Below are 19,709 nucleotides of genomic sequence, written 5' to 3'. Positions count from 1 at the left end.
TGGTGTTTATCTGAGACTACTAAATGTATTTGCAAGTAAAACTATCCAGAATAGATGTTTTGTACATATCTAAATATATCATCTCTACTACATTTCTTATTTGTTAGTATTAGAAAAAAATTGAGACTATCTAACAAATCCTGCCAGTTTGAGTGAAACAGTCATTATGTCCCGAAATATATTGGACCTCCCATACTTAACACCTCTTTCCAACTAACTTTCTCTCTTTCTTCTCTACAGGCTGATACATTAAAAGAAAGATATCAAAAGATTGGTGACACCAAAAGGAATACTCCCATTGAAGCTCTCTGTGAAAACTTTCCAGGTAGGATGCTGAAAGGACACTCCAGCCAGTGTGACTGAAGCTTTGAAGGAGGTGGAGACCTTATCTTAGTATTTCTAGATACTCTCCAGAAAATTTACATTTCCTTTTATTGTTATTTAAATCAAGATAGGTTTTATCACTTTGATTTGGTCCATAAAGAAAACATCAGTGTCAAATAGTCTGTACAGATATTCCTTGCCTGGCCCGAAGCTTCTCCCCATGAGAAGCATTCAGCTAATGAGCATGGCCTTTAACCTCTTTCCTAACAGAGGAGATGGCAACCTACCTGCGATATGTCAGGCGATTAGACTTCTTTGAAAAACCTGACTATGAGTATTTACGGACGCTCTTCACAGACCTCTTTGAAAGGAAAGGCTACACCTTTGACTACGCCTATGATTGGGTCGGGAGGCCTATTGTAAGTATCTTCTTTTTAACCTCCTCACCTCAGACCAGCAGTGTCTCACCCCTTGCCAGACTTTCTGCTTAAATCTATGGGGGGAAAAAAAAACAACATCCCTTTGACTGTAGATGTTCCATTTGCCAGTCTTTTCAGGGTGATGCCAGGGGTCACTCTCACTAGAGTAATAAAGGAGTTACTAACTGTGTTTTTAAGATTATGACCACTGTGTCCTAAGATATCAGAATTTAAGTCAGTTTTTAAGAAGTTTTCTTTGAATGATCCAGGAGCTGGTGCTACATAAGCTGTTAAGGTACTTGATTTCCGTCGGGTGGAGCCCAGCACCAGAGGAAACTTCTGAATTTTTTCTTCTGGCCTTGGGTTCACAGGGCCTTAGAGCATACTAACAGTCATCACTGTAGGATGTTATTTTTCTTTTCGAAGGCAAGCTACTCTCGAATGAACTATTGAGGACCAAACTGTCTCCCTTTTGCAGATAAGCAAACTGAAAAGACAAGAAGACTTGAAACTGGCCTTGGTGTAATAATAACAGTAATAATAATTACTACTGTTCTGTTAGAATTAGAATTAGAATGATGCTGTCCTTTGTGGAGGCATTAAGTTGGACCTGTTTTCCCCATTTGACTTTTTGTTATATATTTTTCCAGCCTACTCCAGTAGGGTCAGTTCATGTAGATTCTGGTGCATCAGCAATAACTCGAGAAAGCCACACACACAGGGATCGGCCATCACAGCAGCCTCTACGAAATCAGGTATGTGTTGGACCTTCATTGTTTCAGAAATCCCCCTTCTTCATGGCTAATATTAAAATCCAAATTCTTCAGCTTCTCCACTTAAGCGTATATACTGAAATTAAAGACAAAGGGCTTAGCATTACTCACTGTTGTGGTGTGGCATTCCAGCATTCCTCAGGGTTGTGTAATAGCACTGAGATGTGGCCAGGTGTCTTACATGAAGCATCCACTCTAGAGAAGCTGGGCCTGTTAAAATCTGTTGGCTGAAAGGGACAGTCTGCCACAGGCCCAAAGACACACTGGATGGACAAGGTAGCCCACTTTGGGTCTCATCTGCAGTCCAGAGTAGAGCTCTCACCCATGCTGGTTTTTCCTTGCTGATTAAGAAGGGTGGGTAATTTGGACTTCCAGCTGACATAGGCATGAACTGGCATCTCCACCCCACCTCTGTCCCTATATCCAGGTTAACTTTATAGCTGGCCAGGATCTGGACCTGTAGTGAAGATACAGCTTTGCTTTAGGCCATTCCAGAGAAGGCCGTGTCATCCATCCTTCAATGAGAGGCTTCTCTCAGCCTAAAGACAGAGGAGGCAAACACCACACCCGCCCCTGCCAAAAAAAAAAAAAAAAAAAATCAACAAATTTGACAACGTTTAAAGAAAGGGGTAACTGATTGGGAAGTAAATATGACAGTTTTAATCCTTATTACCCTATATATTGCTAAGAGGAAAATGAGTACCTCAATAGATAAAGAAGCAAAGAATAATAAACAGATAACACACACACACACATAATCATATCAAATTAGCTTGTTCCCCCCTCATCCCTGACCTCTCTGTTTTATATTCACAGACATTTTTACAATAAAATATAAAAAACACTTATCTCACAGATGTACATGTGAAAGTACATAGGTTAAAAATAGAATATAGAATCCAGGTGCCCCCTCTAAAACAAAAACAAACAAAAAGGTAGTATATTTAGGTATACACACACACATACATACAGTAAAGTATGTACACAAATATAGATAGACTCACCAGTGAGTACATACTTTTGGCATGTATGTGTGGCATGTTGGGTAAGAAAAAAATGTGTGAAGGAAGGAAATCTATGTATTAGTAGATAAAAGAGAGAGTAGGTAGGCAAAAAGATGGGGTTTAGCAAACTATGACCCCTAATTGGGTCCAGAGTTACATACTTTAATCAGAGTACTTGGCTAATGATTCTATCTTGACTGACTTGTGATTTGACAGCAGAGTACCGTTGACTTCTGCAGTCATTCTCCCCTAACCCCCTTTTAAAAAGTGTCGAGTGCACAGTTCAAATGACATTCTCATGCATTGCTCTTGACTTTGCAAGTTGTTACAAATTCTCTAGAAAGTAATTTGATAAAGTTACAATCCTCTCTGATAGAATAATTTTACTTCTTGGAATCATAATAAAACAATCACAATAAAACAATCCAAGATACAGATTTACTTATGTGCATTAAACTGTCACAGTGCTATTTCTAGCAAAGTTTTAGAAATGATCCACCTATCCAGTTATAAGGGAATGGTTATGGATCTGCTCAAATCTTTTATCAAATAAACTGGGTTATAGTAAAATGAATTGTAATGCATTTATTCAGTGGCATATTATCTAGCCACTTAAAATAATATTTAGGAAAACTTGTAGCAACCTGAAAATGTTTATGGTTGTAGAGTAAAGAAATCACAATACAAAATTAGAAATACCTCATGATTTTCCTGAAGGGGAAGGGAGAATGAGAAAGTCAGTGGGAGGAGATAATGCCAAAATATTAACAGAAGTAGTGTTGGAAGTTGTAGTATTGTGGGTAATATTTTTCCAAACTATTCTATAATGGAGTTATATTACCTTATAATGAAATGTACATTTAAATAGTAAAGGTATGAAAGAAATTAAAAAATAATTTAAGTAGTGAAATCATAACATACCTGCCCATCATAAATATTGAATACTTATTCAAATAATTCAATATTTATTTGAATAAATATTCAAATATTTTTAGAATATTTGAAAACTAAAATATGTGTTTCCTCTAGTTTCCCTTGTCTTTTCTGCTTCAGTGAATTCATAATCAATGTTGCTGTTTTGAATGAATTTTAAAGGTATGGGGAAAAGAGATGGTTGAAAACCTAGATTTCCAGGGTGGAAAATGAGGTCATGCCTAGTATCTGAGTAAAAGTACAGTGAATTTCAGTGTACTTTCAAGTGAAAAGTCATTAAACCCGGGTATGTAATCAGGAAATCTCATCTACACGGCAGTAAGCTTCTTTTTGAAGAGTTGAGTCTTGAAAGCGCGTTTGATTTTTTTTTTTTTTCTTTTAGGGTTTTTAGTATCCCATAGCTGCTAAGGGATTGAAATTCCCCACATCAGTGCAAATTTTATACCTCCTTTCCAGCAGGATTCTGAATTCTAACTGGGTAGAATTCTTTCTGCACTGTGCACTGTGGGTAAATGGATTTCTAGTGTCTTTTCAGCCTTTACACTGTGTCTTAGTCTGTGGTCTCATTGCTTTGGTTCCATCTTCAGGGTTTTTTCCTTATGCTTTTTTTTTTTTTTTTAAGATTAATTCTTTGCAAGTTTTGAAATCAGCCAAAGAAGAAACTAAAATCTCTCCTTGAGAGAGATTGAAAGGTATTAAGTTTAGGGACAGCTAACCTTTCTTCAGCAATTTTGACTCAGTAAATCTAGCTAAGGACTTGCTATGTGAAAGTATGTCCTGGAGATACCAAGATAAATAGGGAGTCCTTGTCCTCAAAGAACTGACAAGCAGATAAGCCAGGTAGCCAGGTAACTTATAACATAAGATAGAACAGATGAGCATCCCAAATCACAATCTTTAGGGATTGTAAGGAGACTTTGCATCTAATCTGAGCATGACAAAGAATTTCATGAAAGAAGCTGCATTTGAAATGCTCTTGGAAGAAGTGGGTGGAAATGAAAGAGGCATTCCAAGCAAAAAGGAAATATGAGCAACAACAAATTATCTAGTTCCATTTTGCTAAAATATATTCTGTGAATAAAGGAGATAAGGCTAGGAAAATAGGTTGGAGCCATTCGATAAAGCTCCTGAAACGCTGGGCTACTGGAGAGTTAGTACTTAATTTCAGTAGGGAATAGGTACTAAAGGTATTTGAACAGAGGGGTGATAAGATCAAAACTTTGCTTTAGAAGTCTTTCAGCATAGAAGGTGGTAATAGCCTGGCAGCCAGCATGGAGACCAATAAGACAGTGAGTTCCCTTGAGAGGTAAAGGGGGTGCATATGGACTGTAGTGGTGAGAATGAAATAAAATTGAAAAATGACACAGGGATATAACCTATCAGAATTGGGAGCTCACATGTATGGCAGAGTTGAGGGAGAAGGATGGGTCAAAGCTGTTGCTGTGCGCTTCAGCTGAAGATGGCTGTCAGGCAGAGGATGGCTCTCAAAACCTGAGAGATCTTTGGAGATGACATTGATGATAATGCTTGAAGAGCCTACTTATTCTGAATAAATTTGCCTATCAGTTGTGTGATCGAGGAGAAGGATGAGGAGCTCAGAACTTGGTTTTAGCTTATCCCAAGCCTTAGGCTGCAGGACACTTAAGCTTTTGGGGGCCTCAGCTTCCACAAATGTAAGCCTTGTAAGGGCAGAGATTTTTGTTGTTTTGTTCACTGCTGTATCCCTAACCCCTGAAAGAATGTCTGGAATAGTAGGCACTCAGTAAATAATTGTTTGAATGATGAATGAACGAATCTGTCAAATGAGGAGTTTAAATGAAATCAGATATTTGTTTAAAATATGGATTTTTGGGCTTCCCTGGTGGCGCAGTGGTTGAGAGTCTGCCTGCTAATGCAGGGGACACGGGTTCGAGCCCTGGTCTGGGAGGATCCCACATGCCATGGAGCAACTAGGCCCATGAGCCACAACTACTGAGCCTGCGCGCCCGGAGCCTGTGCTCCGCAACAAGAGAGGCCGCGATAGTGAGAGGCCCGCGCAACCAGGGGGTTAATTAAATTCTACCATGGCTCAGCGGCCATGGCTCACAGGCCCAGCCGCTCCGCAGCACGTGGGATCTTCCCAGACCGGGGCACGAACCCAAGTCCCCTGCATCGGCAGGCGGACTCTCAACCACTGTGCCACCAGGGAAGCCCAGTTCTTCCTATTTCTACCCGGCAAAGCTTCCCTTGCATTCGCTGATCAAATTCGGTCAGGAAGTAAGTCCTGCCACTATCCAGATAGCTCATATTAAAGTGCAGTACTGTCGAAGGTCTTATGCAGTGTGTTTGTTTGACACGCACAAAATATATATAAATTTATATATATATATAAATATAGCATATTGCATTGATTAGCATGTGCTTACAGCAACACACTTCCTTTCAGAACCTCTAGCTTGTGACAATCCTTACTCAGGTAGATGCTACACAAATATTACTACTGTGGTTCAGCAGTTTTGTTAGTTTCTCTTTTCTCCCATAGACCCCTTTTATTTGGTAGATTTTCTGTGAGCATTTGAAGAAGGGGTACTTGGCCTAAAAGGTTAGGGAGAACAGATCTGTTTTGAGGTTGGAAAGAGTCATACTGGCCATCGAGAATGATTAAATTCTACCAGACATGGTATCCTACCCCCGATATTATTGAATCCTCAAATATTACTTATTCATTTTTATAGGACCAGCATATGTTTAAGGGAAAGCATGTCATATTGAGCTCTGAAGAAGCTATGCCCCAATAAAAGAGTAGTTCAGATTTATTCTGTTTGTGTCTAGACTCCAAGGGATTAAATTTAAGTCCAGTAGCCTTAAAAAAAAAAAAAAGGAGAGCTGATGAATTCTCCATTCCCTTCCTTTTACAGAGTACTTCTTTGTTTTCAGCGAGGTTCAGAGTTTGCTAGTTTAAGGAGCAGATGTTTGCTCAGTGATCACTTGCCTACTTCTGACCCGTGTGTGATTTCCTGACTTGCTGCCTGCTGTCTAGCAGGAGCTCAGGTGTGGAGATTGCACACTCACCCTGCCCTGCTCCAGCACAGAGCTCAGTGCAGAATGAGCTGTCCCTCCTCATTTCTGGGACCTTAATTCCAAGGGGGATATTGCAACAAGCAAGTGCAAAACTGAAGTGCAGTCCTTTTCTTAGCTTCTCCCACTCTGTGACCTGGTCTTTGCTGCTCACCTCTGCTCCTAATGCTCTATTCCACATTAAAAGTTTTCCTCTGTCCGTATGCATTGTTCAGTATTTTGTATATCAGCATATACCCTGTGTTCTGAGGCACCTCCTTGTAGGAGGGTGATTCCAGAGTAATCTTACCTAGATAAATCATCATTCCATAGGGGAGGTGTCTTATGCCATTTTGAGTAAGAATAGGGCAAGATTTGAGTAGAGAGTTTCAAACCTCTAGGATGGTTCCTGTGATTTTTTTTCAGAGCTTCACAGAATTGACGCTGCTCTCTCTGGGGGCCTATATAGTATTGGGCTTGGAAATAATCCTTCCAGGTTCTTATCAGTGATTTTCAAATATCGCTGATATTTGATCCAGTTTGTAGAAAACAGGAACTCACTATTGGTACACCTGACAGATTGCATGTAACAATCCCTGTCTGGCAGAGGAAAATTGGTTCTATTTCATGAGCTTAATGGAGAAGTTTTTGATTTTGTTAAAGTATACACTTTAATAACTTTACCAACTTTTTAAATTTCATATCTGAGGTCTAACACATAATATAGTATACTTAATATACTATATTAAAATTTTGTTTAATCTTGGAAGTGTGTTAAGACAGAATGTAATCAAGTGTATTTATTACTAACCTTTTGGTACTATTCAGTCTTTATTGTTAATTACAGTTGAAGACTGTAATTATATAAGGAGGCCTAGAAGACTGACATGAGAGGCCAAATGTTCTGTATAGATGGCAACTTTTAAAATATTTTAAGAGCCATGAAGTAAAATGGATAAAATCCATTTTATAGATGCAATCAAAATTAATTTTTCAAAATAACTTTACATAAAGAGTAGGATTTGGTGATTTGTTTGTTACAACAGGAGGAAGATATTTGCCTGCCTTCTGCTTCAGAAAAGTAGCTTTATCTCCAATAAAAATTTGAGATAATTTTCAAGCCATAGATGGAAGTGGTTATCTGAGGTGTTTTCAGACTGTATTTTCTTGCCCTCCTGTTAGTGTCGTTCTCCCCACTGTCTGTCTGTGAATCGCTGCCAAATGATTGCTGGGAGAGACTTGCTTCCTCTGCCCTAGGCACATGTGGTGGTTTTGACTTCTTACACTAGGCTTCTATGTTTTCCCTTAACTATTTTTTGTAGCTTTGCCTTTGATGTATGTTCTGCTAGGTTGCTGCTTTTTTTATTTCCACATTCACCTACTAGATAGTAAACTAAGCATTTCCACGCAGGTGATGCAATCACAACTGAAGATTTTAAAGCATTATCCCAAGGAATTCCCACTACATGAGATTCCTGCTCCTGCCTTTGGGGATTTACACACTCCATTTGGACCTTTGCCTTTCAAGTAATGCAGAGAGATTGGTTTTGTTGAATGACTCTTCTACCCTTGGACGCTCCTGATTGCTTTTTAGATAGACATGTTGCATGAATGATTTTTAAGAATGAAGGGTTTACATGCCGATCTCCTCTGCTGGTTTGCTTGGTATAACTGGCTCCTGTGCTGATTATGCCTAATCATAACCTCTGTGTATACAGCATTGCCTAGAGTACCTTTCAGGAACAGGTAGACTATCAGAATTCTGTAGTTGTGAACATTCCTTGGTTTCATTTAGTTTCTAGGCACTCAGTTGCTTTCTAAAACTGGCAGATGAACACTTCTACTACATCAACCTCTAGATACCAGTCCAGGCCCTTAAATTCCAGAAAAGAGTAGCCATAGAGTTTAGTATTACGGTGAAAGTAGTTCCCAAAGTAATAAACCAACAACCCCAGGTTCAGGTCTGTCCCTTGGTTTTGTTGCTTTCAGTGGATACAGAAGGCGTTGGAGAGCAGTAGAATGGTGCCATGTGTTCTTCACTTGTCACAGTGCAAGCATCTATGAGGCAATCTGGAATGCTAGCATTGTTTTTCTCTCCTCAAAAGATAAATAGAACATTGCTTTGAGGATGGAGATGGAGTGTAACTTCTGGGCCTTTGAAAAAATGTCTTGCTATTTTCATTTAGACAAAAACGTTAATTATTCCAACAAATTACCTATTTAGCTAGAATTAATATAAACAAGTACACAGCCCAGGGATTCAGACAGTACCATCAAATCAGACTTCTGAGATGTATTTCAGTAAAAATAGAAATAATAGCTGATCCAGCTGTCCAGGGTTTTGTTAAGCTTAAAAGCATATGAGTGTTTTATATGCGTTTCATCTGCCCTAAAAACAAATGCAAAACAGAGAGTGTTCATGAGAGGAGTAATTGCACTGAACATGTATCATGGAACTCAAAGTGGCACCAAATGACTTATAAATGTCTGGATATTTTTTAAGCATTTAAATTTTTTGAGAACAGACAATTCTATGTAGTAGTTTAGGAGCTTAAACAGTCTACTTAAATATTACAAAAAACTCATAAAGTCCTAGAGAGAACTGAAGAGGCTATCACTAATAGATATTAGTTATAGATATTACTTATAATATTAGAAGAACAGATATATTCTCAAATCTCCAGTAGTGAGAATAAATGAGATTAAGTGCTCTGAGATATGGATATTGGTTTACAAAATAGTTATGGTTATGTTATAAACCACAGTCTTATTTTGGAAAAATGAAATTTTTTGAACTTCTAAACTGAACTTCTGAACTTCTCGGCAGAATTAATTGGGGTAGCTTTGATTCTCTCAAATGTGACTAGCAGTATAAAACTAAACTCCTCTTTTGTAAGAGTATATATAGCAAGCAAGTTAATACAGTTGCCTTCTTACAGAATATGCTCATCCCCTGAGGAATATCAGAAAACATGGCCAGGATCTTTTATAGTGCTGTTACCCATGTCACCTCATATTCCATTACTTAAAGAAGATGAGTAAGTTGTAGCTGGTGTACGATGCTTTTTTAAAATGGGAAAAGCCTTTTTGATGATTTATAGATGAGCTTTAAACAACTCTTGTCAATGAGTTACAGAAGGGGGTGAGTGAAATGGAGCCTCAAATTACTACTACTTCGGTCTTCCTTTTCTTTTTTATAGAATACAACATTTATAGCTGTGAACATTTCTAATATTTATTGCATCCTTACTGGTTTTCATGCAGAGCAGCAATATCACGTCCCAACCCCTGCTGCTGTTCATATCAGCAGCAGTTAAAATTTGACTTACTAATCCCTCATTGCTGCCTCTCCAACACCTCATTTTTCATTTTTGTAGAGCCTTAGGACTGTTACAGCTGAGCATCATGATGTTAACACCTCCTCAGCCATCTGGCACAGGGGAAGAGGCACCTAAACAGATTCTTCAGAACAAATATCACATAGGAGCAAGATCAGAATAGTGTGAGATCTATAAAACAGGTAAAGGAAAGAAGAGAGCCTGAATGACAGCAAAGGTGAAAGCAGAACCCAATGAGGTTTTGAATTGCAAGCCCTCCTTTTGCTGGGAAAAGATCTGCCTTTTGCTTTCTAGAAGAAAATAGTTCGTAGTAGTCTTATCTAAACTTTTTCTAATTCCAGACTAGAGGCTGTTAGCTAGAGGAATCTGAAAAACTTTGTAGCCTTATCTCCCCCCATCTTTTCATATTCTTGACCTGTGAACCTGCTTTTGAAGAGATACTTTGTTCATCCTTTTAGATAAGAAAGCATATTCCAGCTACTGCTCATTTTATCTTAGTTGAAAGTCTTCTGGAAGTTTATGTTGAGGGTAGTGGGCCCCCTATTCAAGGAAAAGGCTTATTACCTTGATTCCTAATGCTGGGAATTTTCTATATTGACTACTGTCTATTTAGATAGATAGTTAATTAGTGAAATGACTTGTAAGTATGATTATTCCTTTGTCCAACAATCCTAACTTTCTGGATTTGGTCTGCTTAGTGGCTACTGAAATTTTACTAATATGGAAGCTGAATGATTCCAGCTTTTGATAGTTTTTATTTTTTTTAACCTCCTCTTTTGGTGATTATTATTTTTCTGTGTCTAGGCAAGGATGGTATGCTAGAGACAATTATGTGTTGGCTCATTAGGCTGAAATGAATGTAGCCAAGCTATCTTTTTCTCAGTGCTTTGCAGCAGTTGTTCAAAATCCAAAACAAAAACAAAACCCTTAGGGACACTAATGTACTTGATTTTGATATTGCTTGCTGTTGCTTCACCTTTCCTTCCGTATCTTGCTCTCATGCTTCCTAATGCCTGAGCAGACTGCATCGTCAGAGCGCCGAGGAGAGTGGGAAATCCAGCCCAGCCGGCAGACCAATACCTCGTACCTGACGTCTCACTTGGCTGCAGACCGCCATGGGGGATCAGTGCAGGTACTTACAGCCTTTATTGCCTTTTCCTGGCCCTCCCAGCTTGGCTGGTAGAATGTTGGCTTGCTTCTGAAACCCAAGTTCCTTTAGAATGGAAACTTACAGCGAGGTTGAGCTGCTTTTATAGTGAACTGAATATCTCTGTGCTGATTTTCTACCTAGGTGGACTTGTAAGACTCACTTGTTGAGATGATTCTGGGTTGTTGTCATTGACTAAGAAATATCTATATGACTTCTGATACTGATTCCTGGTTAAACTAATCCTACAACCTTGATCCACTCATGATAGACCATAAAATAATGTCAAGGTAGAAGTCTGTTAGTGTCAAGCCTGGGAACTGCAAAGAAATATTTAAAATAGGTATTTTTGGGATAGAGGACTGCATATGTAGCTCATTCCATGATGATATATGCCCTAGTACATAAGGTGAGATTGTTCATTGGTCCAACTCAACCGTTTATGAGTGGGAACCCAAGAAGTTGGGCTACTTCTTTTTTTCTCCCTAGAATAAGTGTGGTCTTAGAGAATTACTTCTGATTTCATTTGGACTATTTTGAATCTCTATTCTCTCTTGTACTTAAGAACACCTTGCATCTCTTAACTTTTCATATATGTCACTATTTTAATAATCTTAACCTGAATATTTTTCTCAGACTGGTAAGTGACACCACCAGTTGGGGCACACAGGTGAACCCAGAGCTACCAAATGTAAATTCTTATAAAGGGATAGGCAAGCCTTTTTCACACAGAAACGCATCTTGATAGGCTGATTGTTTAGGATATGCCTTTACGTGGAGTGACTCACTGAAGATTGTGTTATTCACAGGAAGTTAGGAGACAGCTTTGTCCTCTAAACCAAAAATGATCTCATAGGAACATCTCATAGGTAAAAATGATGGATTGAACACACCCACTCCAGAAACAACACTAAAAAAATGATAAGGAGATTTTTTTAAGGTATAAATCCATATAAGAATGGAGAAAACAGAAGAGGAGGCAACAGCAATTGGCTGTTAGAAGCTGGATAGCAGATGGGCAATTATTAAATGACTTAGGAGTCCCGAGAAAACCAGATTCTGAGCCAACACAGGGGAAAGCTTGAGAGCCTATTTATACTGGGGGATCCCCAAAAGCCTCAGAAATTGGCCTTCTATAAGGGGGAGGTGGGTGTGGAGGGGCATGTGCTAAAATAAAGATTGGTTTAAAGTTTGTTTGGGAAACCAGAGATCCCTAGATGTTCTCCTCCTTTCCAGCAAAGACCAAAGAGTTATTCTTTGGAGAGGGCAAAAAAGAGGGTCTCTGGATTAGGAGATACAAGGCACATTTGGGGGCAGAATACCATACTGGAAAAGGGGAGGTTAAATGAATGTGTGCATACTGACTGCCTGCTTTCCCCATTTAGTACTTCAGAATGCTGATAGTCAGGTATGTACCTTGCAGGCAGGAGATTGAGTCGGCTCTGGGGAGTCTAACCAGCCCCAAAGAAAACATCTGAGCCTACTGACAACAGGGTTGCCCTAATGAAATGGCCCAGCCAGATCATTCTGCAGTGAGATACTTAAAAGTCCCACCCCGGTACTCACAGTGCCAGTTAACTTTACATTCTTCCGCTTTTAAATATGAGCAAACACTCAGGGATTATCAGACTTCTGAGGAAAGCCTTTAGTAAGATAGAGACCAAAACAAGCAATAACAGCAACAAAAAATACCTTGTTATTAAAAACCTCAGAGATAGAAGATATTGCAACTGTGAAGCAAGGACAGCATGCTACCTTTAAAAGGAACATTCTAAAAGCACACACACAAAAAAAGAGCTCTCCAAAATTAAAAACATAATAAACAAATATTTAAAATTCAATAGTTTGAGTGTTTTATTTTTCTTTTCATAAGAAATATTCGTGTTCTCAAGTTTACATATATTGATGTGTGCTCTGATGAATACAGCCTAAACAAACTGATAATAAATTCAGTAATTTTCTTATGTTATCTGAGCAGAAAATAATGATACTGGTTATATTCTTCCTGTTGATGCTTGAAACAGTTGCTGCTTGTAGAGCAATTTAAGACCAGGAATAATTACTAGTGCATCAGTTGAATGCTACATACATTCCTCAGATTAGAAATCCACAGCTACAATGATCAAGTCGTAAACAATGTATTTCATCACAACTTTATTAATAATTTACATGTGGCATGGAAGAAATGTTATTTCAAATTCATTTCTAAATAAAAATTTTGACAATTAAAAAAAAATAATAAAACTCAGTAGTTTGGAAGATAAAGTTGTAAGGAAATCTCCCAGAAAGTAGAGCAAAGAGAGATAAAAATAGTAGAAAACAGGGACTTCCCTGGTGGTCCAGTGTTAAAGAATCCGTCCTACAATGCAGGGGACGTGGGTTCGATCCCTTTTCAGGAAACTAAGATCCCAAGTGCCAGGGCAACTAAGCCTGTATGCCACAATTACTGAGCTCGCGCACCTCACCTAGAGAACCTGTGTGCCGCAAACTACAGAGCCCACACGCTCTGGAATCTGCGGGCCACAGCCAGCCCACACACCTGGAGCCTGCACACCACAACTAGAGAAAGAAAAACCCGCATGCCACAACTAGAGAGAAGCCTGCATGCCGCAACGGAAGATCCCACATGCCTCAATGAAGATCCCACATGCCACAGCTAAGACCCAATGCGGTCAAAAATAAAAAATAAATAAGTAAGTAAATAATTTTTTTAATTAAAAAAAATAGTAGAAAACAACATAAGATTTAAGGAGAGTCCGGAAGGTCCAATTTCTAAATAATGGGAGTTCCAGAGAGAGAACAGAGAAAGTGGAGGGGAGGAACTCGTTAACGAAATAATTTCCCGGAACTCATAAAGACTTGTTTCCAGATCAACAGGGCCCACTAAGTGCCCAGCTTAATAGATGTGGTGGAACCACGCCAAAGTATATCATTGTGAAATTCCAAAACACTGAAGACAAAGAGAAGATCCTTCAAACTTCCAGAAAGAGAAAACAGTCACATTCAAATAAAGGATCAGGACTTAGTATAGCTTCAGATTTCTGAATGGCAATGCTGGAAGCTAGAAGGCAATGAACAATACCTTCAAAATTTCTGAGGGAAAATTATTTCCAACCTAGAATTCTGTACTCATCCAAACTGTCAATCTGGTTGGAATATAGAATAAAGACGTTTTCAGAAGTCTGTGGTCTCAGGAATTTTATATCTCATGCACCCTTCTGAAGCTGTAGGAGGATGTGTGCTATGAAAATGATTGAATAAACCAAGAAAAGAGTAAATATGGGATCCAGGAAACGAGATCCAGCGCAGGAAAGAAGCAATATTGATACAATGGTAAAGATAGAAGGTCCCAGGATGACAGTTGTACTCCAGTAGAAGAGGACAGCCTGTCCCAAACAGAGCTGGTCAGGAGGCCTTGAGAGCAATTTTACCAAAATGATGAAATGACTAGGATACTGATATGTCAGAATATCTTGAAAGTAGGTAAATGATAGAGTTTGGTTAGAATTAGTGATTAGCAACAAATTTACAAAAAGCTAAGTAAAAATAAATTTTAAAAGATCATTAACTCCATGGAAAATAAGAAATTACACAAAGAAGGAAAGATAACCATGGTATACTCCATGACACAGCCGTAAATAGCTTTTAATAGTCATAATATAAACACTAAGGATTGATCTAATCTGAATTACAGTATAAACTTTAATGGGAGAATAGAAAGATGGAAAAGGTGAATATACTGCCTAAAAGTGACAAATCAAGATGCACGTTATTCAGAGATACGAAAGCAAAAGACAAAGGAAGGGGAAATGGTGGAGTGGAGGAAAGAAATTATTGTTTTTCCTAAGAATCCTTGTAGAAATATTTGATTCTTTACACAATGTGCTTATATAACTGATAAAAATAAAACCTAACAATTAAAAATATATATATAAACATATATATACACACATATCAGTTTCTAATTATCTCATTTGCAAAAATTTGTAAGTTTAATAATAGCCAATCCTTAGGCTTCCCTGGTGGCGCAGTGCTTGAGAGTCCGCCTGCCGATGCAGGGGACACGGGTTCGTGCCCCAGTCGGGAAAGATCCCACATGCCGCGGAGCGGCTGGGCCCATGAGCCATGGCCACTGAGCCTGCGTGTCCGGAGCCTGTGCTCTGCAACGAGAGAGGCCACAACAGTGAGAGGCCCGCATACCGCAAAAAAAAAAAAAAAAAAATTAATAGTGATTGCAGCAAAATAAATTGTCAGTATTCCACATATACAAATAACACTTACTTTTTAATTAAGTTATTCTAAAATAATAAATGGAAAAGTATAAAAATGATAGTTTCAAATGCTAATAATTTGTTACATTCGTTAGGTTCTTTACAGTTTTTCAAATTGCTTTCCTAAAATAAACGTCATTCTATTTAAGTACCATAGTAATTATAAGGTAAATAGGACCAAGGTGGTTATCGGCCTAATCTTACAGAATTAGAAACCAGGGCTCAAAGAGAATGTTGATGGTAGAGCTAGGCCTGGAATCCAGCTCTTGGGTCACCTACACTAGGTTTTTGTTCCACTGCTCATCTAGGCAACTGTTCAGTGGTTTGACGAACTGTACCTTCAACCTGAAATAATTAAGTGGATGCTCTAGAGACCCAGATTAGTTGCCATTGATTCTCAAGTATATTCTAGGTTAGACAACTGGTGGTAAGGTTACCATTTGTGCCTGATTTGTTTGAGACCAGATACTCATGGATACAGACAAGATGTCTAGTCTGTAAAATGGGGATAACCTCTTCTTCCTCAGATTGCTCAAGGACATTGCTTGTGGGTCAAGTGGCAACATAGTAAGGAGAAATTAGAGTGTGAGACATGCAAAACACTGTAAGCAAGTGCTGTGACCCAAAGTCACCAAGTAATTCACAGTGGTGATGCTTACTATCACTTTGTTCACGTCAGTAGAGGCCAGGACATTTTATTTAACATCTTGTCTAGTTCCTGAATAGTTTACTAAAAAACTTACTGTGATTTCTCCTTTAGCCCTTGTGCTCACAGAATGAATTTACCAGCATTATCACTAGTGTGCAGCCAGAATGTGCCCACAAGAAGCATATATAGGCTGAGAAAATTAACAGGACAACATTAGCATGACAGGCTGTGGTTTCTCCAGTCTGTAAACATTCTCTCCTCAACTTTCCATTTTGAAATTTTAAAATCTACAGCAAAGGGCTGGGGTGGGGGGTGTGCAGTGAGCCTGTGTGCATCCTTAACCTAGATTAACAAATGATTGATTTTTGCCATATTTGCCTTAACTCGGGAGGGGGATGTTTTCTAAACTATTTGTAAGTACATTTTATCCCAAAATACTTCAGCCTGCATCTCCTAAGAATGAAGCCATTCTCTCATGTAACCAACAACACCATTGTCATATCTAAGAAAATTAATAATTCCATAATAGCTAATGTACAGTCATATCACATTTCCCCCAGTTGTCTCCAAAATTAATTTTATATTGTTCAGGATCTAATCAGGGTTCTTGCATTGTATTCGGTTGTTATGCCTCTTGTCTTTTTCAATCTCTTAGTCTCTTAATCTCTTAATCTATAACAGTCACCTCTGTGTTTAAAAAAAAAAAAAGATTTTTGAGGCATGTATTTTTTGAAGAATCCAGGCTTGTTGTCCTATAGAATGTCCTGCATTTTGGATTTGTCTGTTTTTTTCCATCATACTTAGATTCAGATAAAACTTTTTTTTTTGGCAAGAATACTGTATAGATAATGTTATGTAGTATTCATCATATCATGTCAGGAGATAAATAAGGTTAGGTTGTTCCATTGATCAGAGATGCTAAATTTGATCACTAGCAGAAACTTAGGTCTCCCATGGGTTAAGTCCAAGTTTAATATTGTATGTTTCCTTGACTAACTGTACAGCATTGTTTTAATTTTTTTAAAGCTTGTATAATTAATAAGAGTAATAAATAGTTCTGGTTTAGAAATAATGGTGGGCATAGACTTCTGGTAAGTAGTAGTCACCTTGTCTACCCTTTCCTCAAAGACTCCTTATATTAAACATTTCCTTCCACCTTCCTCTTTATAAGTGTGCAGGAAATTTTTGCAAATTAACTGCTAATGAGGACCCCAGATCTAGAGGGAGATAAGAGTAAACATTTATGGAGGGGGAATAACAGTACTATGAACGTTTATTGAGCCATTACCATGGACCATGGCACTGAGCTAAGCACTTTCTGTGGATGGTCTGCACGGTAACCCAATTAGGTAAGCAGCATTGTTTGCCCATTTTACAGATTAGGAAGCTCAGGCACAGAAAGAGTGAGACCTTGCCCAAGGACCCACAGCAAGTAAGTGGTGGAGCTAGGGCTCAGAGCCAGGGCTGAGTAAATCCAGAGCCCATGTCTCATCTAGTGCGCTGTGCTGCCTCCATTACTGTGTACCAGCTGTTGTACCACACACTGTCTCATGCATTTTCTTGTATAATTCTCACATCAGTCTGTAAGCAGCAGTCTCATATAGATGAAAAGTTACTTACCCAAGGGCGTATGGTATCTGAACCATTTATCCTATTTTGTGGTTCTCTCCCATGTTTCAGCCAAGGTCTTTAACAGCAGAGTAGTTCGTCCAGCAGGGTCCCTTTTCCCACTTCCCAGCACCCACATAAACAGGAATCATGTGCTGGAAATGAAACCAGGTGACAGAAGCAGCTGCACAAGCTAGAGAAGCCTGATCGGTTCCACCTAACCAGATGACAGGAGTGAGAGCCTTCAGTTACAATTTGGGGACCGTCAGTGAGAAATGGGATGACACTGAACCTGAAATAAAGGTTGTTGAAATAAGACTGGTCTTCCAAGGGAAAGTGTTTCCTTACTGTCTGCCGTCTCACCACAGAGGATGTGGCAGTCTTAGTTGAGTAACTTCAAACTGATGGTCCAAAGCCATGAAGAAATTTCTGAAGGAAAGTGTGATTGCTTATAGTTTTTGATGCTCACTATTGATTTCCTTTTTAGAATTTTTTTAAACATCATCACTGAGTCTGTATATAATTATAGCATAATAAACTGAGAGGAATAGAATTAAAGACAGTAATATGACCAAAAATTTTATACGATTTTTGTAAGGATCAAATTGCTATACACACACACACAACACAATGTAGCAGAGTTCCTAACACAGAGTAAGCATTCAGTATGAAAGTTATCATCATTATATAATTAAATCATTGAGTTTTGTGTTCTCACATGATATGGGCCTGGGAACATTCCCTAAGTTAGGACATTTAGCCCCCCAACCCAGGAAAACACTAACTGGCTGTTACGTAAGCTAGAGACCAGATCTCCCTTAGTGACCCTCTGTGGCGCTGGCAGGAGGCTCCGATTGCCGTGGTGTCAGTCACACTCTGTCCTTCTGTTTCAGGTGGTTAGCTCAACCAATGGAGAGCTGAATGTCGATGACCCCACGGGAACCCACTCCAATGCACCAATCACAGCTCACGCCGAGGTGGAGGTAGTGGAGGAAGCTAAGTACGTTCATCTTTCAAGGGGGCTCTTGAGTTGAAAAATGTTTTCTCTGTCTCCTCCTCTCATGTGCTGCTCATTTCAGACTGGATACCTCATGCTTGTGCCCACAGCTTTCTTCCTCTGACCGTTTTATGTTTTGCATGGTACCCTAAGGCTGCTGCTGCCCTTCTGTAGCTGTGATTTCTGAGAAGACAGTCACATTTTTAGTCCACATGGATGAAAAGACATAGTGAACTAAAAGAATCATGGTATGAGAGCTACAGCAGATAGCAGTCCTGAGCCTCTTGGGGCCCTGGAGCCTCTTGCTCCCTAAGGGACACAGAGAGAAATCTGCTTGTCTAAACCATGGGCCATGCTGAACAGCATTTGATTTCTGGCTCTTGGCTAACCACTTTGCATCTATAGTCCTAGACAAGGGTCTCAGAGCCCTTTTGTTCTCACTTAAATGATTCTGAATTCAGAGAGACTCAGATAAGTCAGTCAAGAAAAATAATCTCTGCACTTGTTGAATGAAAGAGTCTTGGAATGGAGAGGAAATCACACTAATCCCAAGAGGGTGAGGAGGTTACCCCACTCCCTTTTCTGCTTCTCTTGCATGTTAATGTCTTGCCCTGCCCATACCACCAGCCCCTTGGTGCTCTCTGCATGGTCTGTGTTTAAACTCTTAGAAAATGGGGTAGAAGGTGAAATAACTGCCGATTCTGCTACAAAAGCAGCATTTCTATCACCTCTTTCCCTTTTGGCCCCATCCCGAATTCAGGTCCAGATTTAAACTCCAAGGCAACATGAGGTAGGGAGAGAGAAGTCCTTCACAAACCAGTAACTGCTACCACACCTGATGTGGATGACTTTTCTTATAAACCCTTTGAGAACATCCAGGCTATCCCAGTATCTTGTTTTCAGAAGCAGGCAACATATTTTTAGTGATATTGTGCCTTAAGTGATCTCTTGAGCCTCCAACTAGCCTAAGTACAAACCAGAACATGCTTATGCCTCAGTAAAAGGTAGAGGCTAGTCAAGATCTGCGTTCTTCCAGATACAACTTTTCATGGTTGTCCCCCTGCCCACTCCTCTGCTCTGCTGCCCATCTATTTGGTGAGCTCACTTTTCTTTCGAGAGGTCGTTTCCTTTAAAAGCCAGGACTTGAGGATTCCTACCCAGTAGATAGTAGTCACCGAGAGTGACTTGGACTCTCTCTTGTTGAGTCTCT

The 19,709-nt window shown here is 39.2% G+C and overlaps 1 protein-coding gene across 5 annotated transcripts in view; it reads left to right on the top strand.

Annotated features, from left to right (window-relative positions):
• Positions 1 to 19,709, top strand: part of CSNK1G1 (casein kinase 1 gamma 1) — a 152,635-nt gene that overhangs the window by 120,615 nt on the left and 12,311 nt on the right. For 2 of the 5 annotated variants that reach the window (XR_014293845.1, XM_082618386.1), the window contains exons 8-12: positions 241 to 325; positions 595 to 743; positions 1,394 to 1,498; positions 10,849 to 10,959; positions 18,396 to 18,502. Coding sequence is in view for 4 of the 5 variants with exons in the window: in XM_082618386.1 (XP_082474512.1) it covers positions 241 to 325; positions 595 to 743; positions 1,394 to 1,498; positions 10,849 to 10,959; positions 18,396 to 18,502 (557 nt within the window). In the remaining variant the exon portion in view is untranslated. Of the gene's footprint in view, positions 1 to 240; positions 326 to 594; positions 744 to 1,393; positions 1,499 to 7,900; positions 8,500 to 9,866; positions 10,263 to 10,848; positions 10,960 to 18,395; positions 18,503 to 19,709 lie in introns of those variants that run through there. The other 3 variants (XM_082618387.1, XM_082618389.1, XM_082618388.1) reach the window with 3 other exon arrangements.

Source organism: Mesoplodon mirus, assembly GCF_964341445.2.
Source record: "Mesoplodon mirus genome assembly, chromosome: 4".
NCBI lineage: Eukaryota > Metazoa > Chordata > Mammalia > Artiodactyla > Ziphiidae > Mesoplodon > Mesoplodon mirus.
The sequence above is the reverse complement of the archived record's forward strand: the minus strand, read 5'-3'. Positions and strand labels throughout refer to the sequence as shown.